Source organism: Penicillium arizonense (genome assembly GCF_001773325.1).
Source record: "Penicillium arizonense strain CBS 141311 chromosome Unknown PENARI_contig219, whole genome shotgun sequence".
Taxonomy (NCBI): Eukaryota; Fungi; Ascomycota; class Eurotiomycetes; order Eurotiales; family Aspergillaceae; genus Penicillium; species Penicillium arizonense.
Window position 1 is genome coordinate 4 of NW_019173496.1, and position 2,561 is coordinate 2,564.

At 49.4% G+C, this 2,561-nt stretch overlaps 2 protein-coding genes across 2 annotated transcripts; one reads left to right on the forward strand and one right to left on the reverse strand.

The window, feature by feature from the left end:
* Positions 1–219: 219 nt before the first annotated feature.
* PENARI_c219G08465 (uncharacterized protein) lies at positions 220–514 on the reverse strand (the record flags this gene model as incomplete). Its single annotated transcript, XM_022638166.1, has 2 exons — positions 220–327; positions 395–514. Coding segments are annotated over 2 exons (228 nt in total), but the record flags the coding sequence as incomplete, so codon positions are not given.
* A 1,551-nt stretch (positions 515–2,065) lies between these two features.
* Positions 2,066–2,265, forward strand: PENARI_c219G01463 (uncharacterized protein; the record flags this gene model as incomplete). The annotated part of the gene is made up of 2 exons (XM_022638165.1): positions 2,066–2,162; positions 2,234–2,265. The coding sequence occupies 2 exons, from the start codon at positions 2,066–2,068 to the stop codon at positions 2,263–2,265; spliced, it is 129 nt and encodes a 42-aa protein (XP_022481979.1).
* Between the last annotated feature and the right edge of the window lie 296 nt (positions 2,266–2,561).

Here is a 2,561-nt window from a genome sequence, read left to right on the forward strand (position 1 = left end):
GAGCACGACAGTCATTCGTTCCCACGATGATTCCAAAGCCTGCTCAAAGGAAAGCAGTCGTAATCGCTGCTCATCATGAGGAAGCTGAGGTCCATTCCTCTCTTTGCTCGGGTTATTGCTAGCCTCCTTCGAGAATTGACTCTTCTAGTCGACATCCTCGCCACTAAGGTGCCTAGGCATACATGATGCACATAGACGTCGATAGAGCCCCACGGACCGAGCCGCTTGAAATGCTAGTTTCGGATCGTCGCGATCGAGATTTGCTAGTGTCGCCAAGATGGGTTGAAAGTGCTCGATCGTCAGGGTTTCTTTCTGGTTGGTTTCCAGCTACGGGAGGGAGAATGCCAGTAGTCAGCCAAAAGATCTAATGCTGTATGGGATGCACCGAACTTACCTGTCGTGGTTTGGGATCAGAAGCGTCCTTTGGGTAGCCTTTATCAACCTGAATTGGCAGTCCACTCGGCCGATGATCTCCTTCACTATTTTGGTCCGGTACGTTCCTTGGAGCATCCATTTCGTGATAGTCAAAGAAATGATTTCGAAGAAATTAGTCTGCACAGGATGATAGCCTCTCTTATAGTCCACCTGGAGACACGTAGTCACCCTATTAGTGTTACGACAGAGGTATGGGTCTCAACGCAGTCATTTATTTGATTCTGATGGCTATTTGGTATTTACGGTCGTTGAGCACCCCTATTCCCATGCTGATGAATATGTCAGTAGCCAAACAAGTTATTCAAGCAGCGTTGAATCATATCTCGCAGCTTCAACGGCTACATAAATTCAAGCGCTATATTTCTTAATTTGAAAGCATTTGGCTGGCCAGGACCGGTGAGCAACACCTGATACAGCCATGTCAGCGACTGGTGAAAGACTAGGAATTCTGTATCAAGCCGGGCACCCTGTCTGCTTGGTTCCTAGTTGTCGGCAGCAAAAGCCCGGATTGAACTAGCCTCACAGGTGGTGTCCGGTCAACGTTGAATCAACGACCATCTCGCCTCACAAACAGGCGTCTTTATATGTTGTTCATGTATTTTGTCAACAATCCAGGTTCACGTTGAAATCAAACCGTGCGCAGCAAATGGCAAGACTTCGTTTTCGATAGGATTTGTTGAAGGGAGGGTCAACTCAGCAACTCGGGAGGGCAAGCAGCGATGATTCAGGTATTCTAGGTTTCTGTGCGATGTTTGCTGACTTTTCTACCTTTTGTTTCGTCCGCGTTATTTCAAGGGGCCACTCCTTCCTCTATACACACTAGGTCTCACTTACTAGTGATCGATTTTCGTACTAAGACATCGCTCTTGACAGTGGGGTGAATGCCTCCTACTTTCGCCTCATTTTCAGCACAGAAATCTCGATACATGCTTAGTGTGGGCGACAGTTCACAAATAGTACAACAAGCTACGACAACATCCTCGCAAACAGAAGCATGTAAGACGGACATGATGTTCCCAAGCGACACACTACTCTTCTACGGTGACAGAAGCGAACAAAAAGACCTGATCGATCTCATACCCACCGAACAGCCTGGCATGGAGTTCCACCAGCATGAAAAGTGCGACTTTATCTCTCATGGCTCGGCAGTCCCATTGCACATCAGCCAAAGCGGAAACCATGGTCATCTTTGTCAACAAATGAGTTGCTCAATTGATCCAGGTTCCAGCCATTGCGGATGGCGGCCTGTGGTCTGTTGGTTTCGATACCAGCCTATCTGGGAGTCATCGAACTCACCCTTGGAGGCTTTCCCTGGCCATTTTGACCTTGTGCCTAATTTGTTCGGAACCTGCCCCTTCCCAGCCCCACAGAATACCGATGATCCGTGGATAGAGCGGCTTCGAGGGCAGCACATTGGACAAGACACGCAGGTTGCAGAGGCCTGTCAAGTCTTCCGACTATCCCCCAATCCCCTCCGTACGCAAGATCCCTCCGATTTCGGTGTCGGAGATTCACAAGCCAGCACCCCACGGCAACAGTTCAATTGCTGGCTTTCGGGATGCAAGCGCCAATTCAAATGCCAAAAGACCTTGAACTGTTGCCCTGGCAAGCCATTCAGGAGCGAGACCTCATGTCTGCTGGGTCCCTGGGTGCCAACGCAGTTTCTCGCGGCGTGACAACATCAATGCCCACTATGAAACGCACGGCAAACGTGGGGGCCGCAATCGGTATGTGGCTACCCTGGACAAGGCAGGCACCGTGTATAACCCTGAGTTCTGTGGGCAGCTAACGCCTGAAGGCTGGCCACTTGACCAGGCTCGCCATGACTGATCTGGTGCTTGAGATGTACAGTGGCACCAGATTTCAACTGTTCTTTGACTTTCTGCTACCAAGGATGAGAAGCAATGGTATAGGCTTTAATGCAGTTGCACGTTGTCTCTTCCCTCTTGTTCCTGTGAACCTGGTTCCCTCAACCAAAGGCCTGTTGCCCTTGATCGGATTTTCTAGAAACCGATTCGACCATATTAGCAAATTTAATGCGAGAAGTCCTTACTGGAATGGAAGTTGTATGATATTCGCACCGGCCTTGAACCCTTGGCGGAGCTCTCTATTCTCTGACTGGAGTT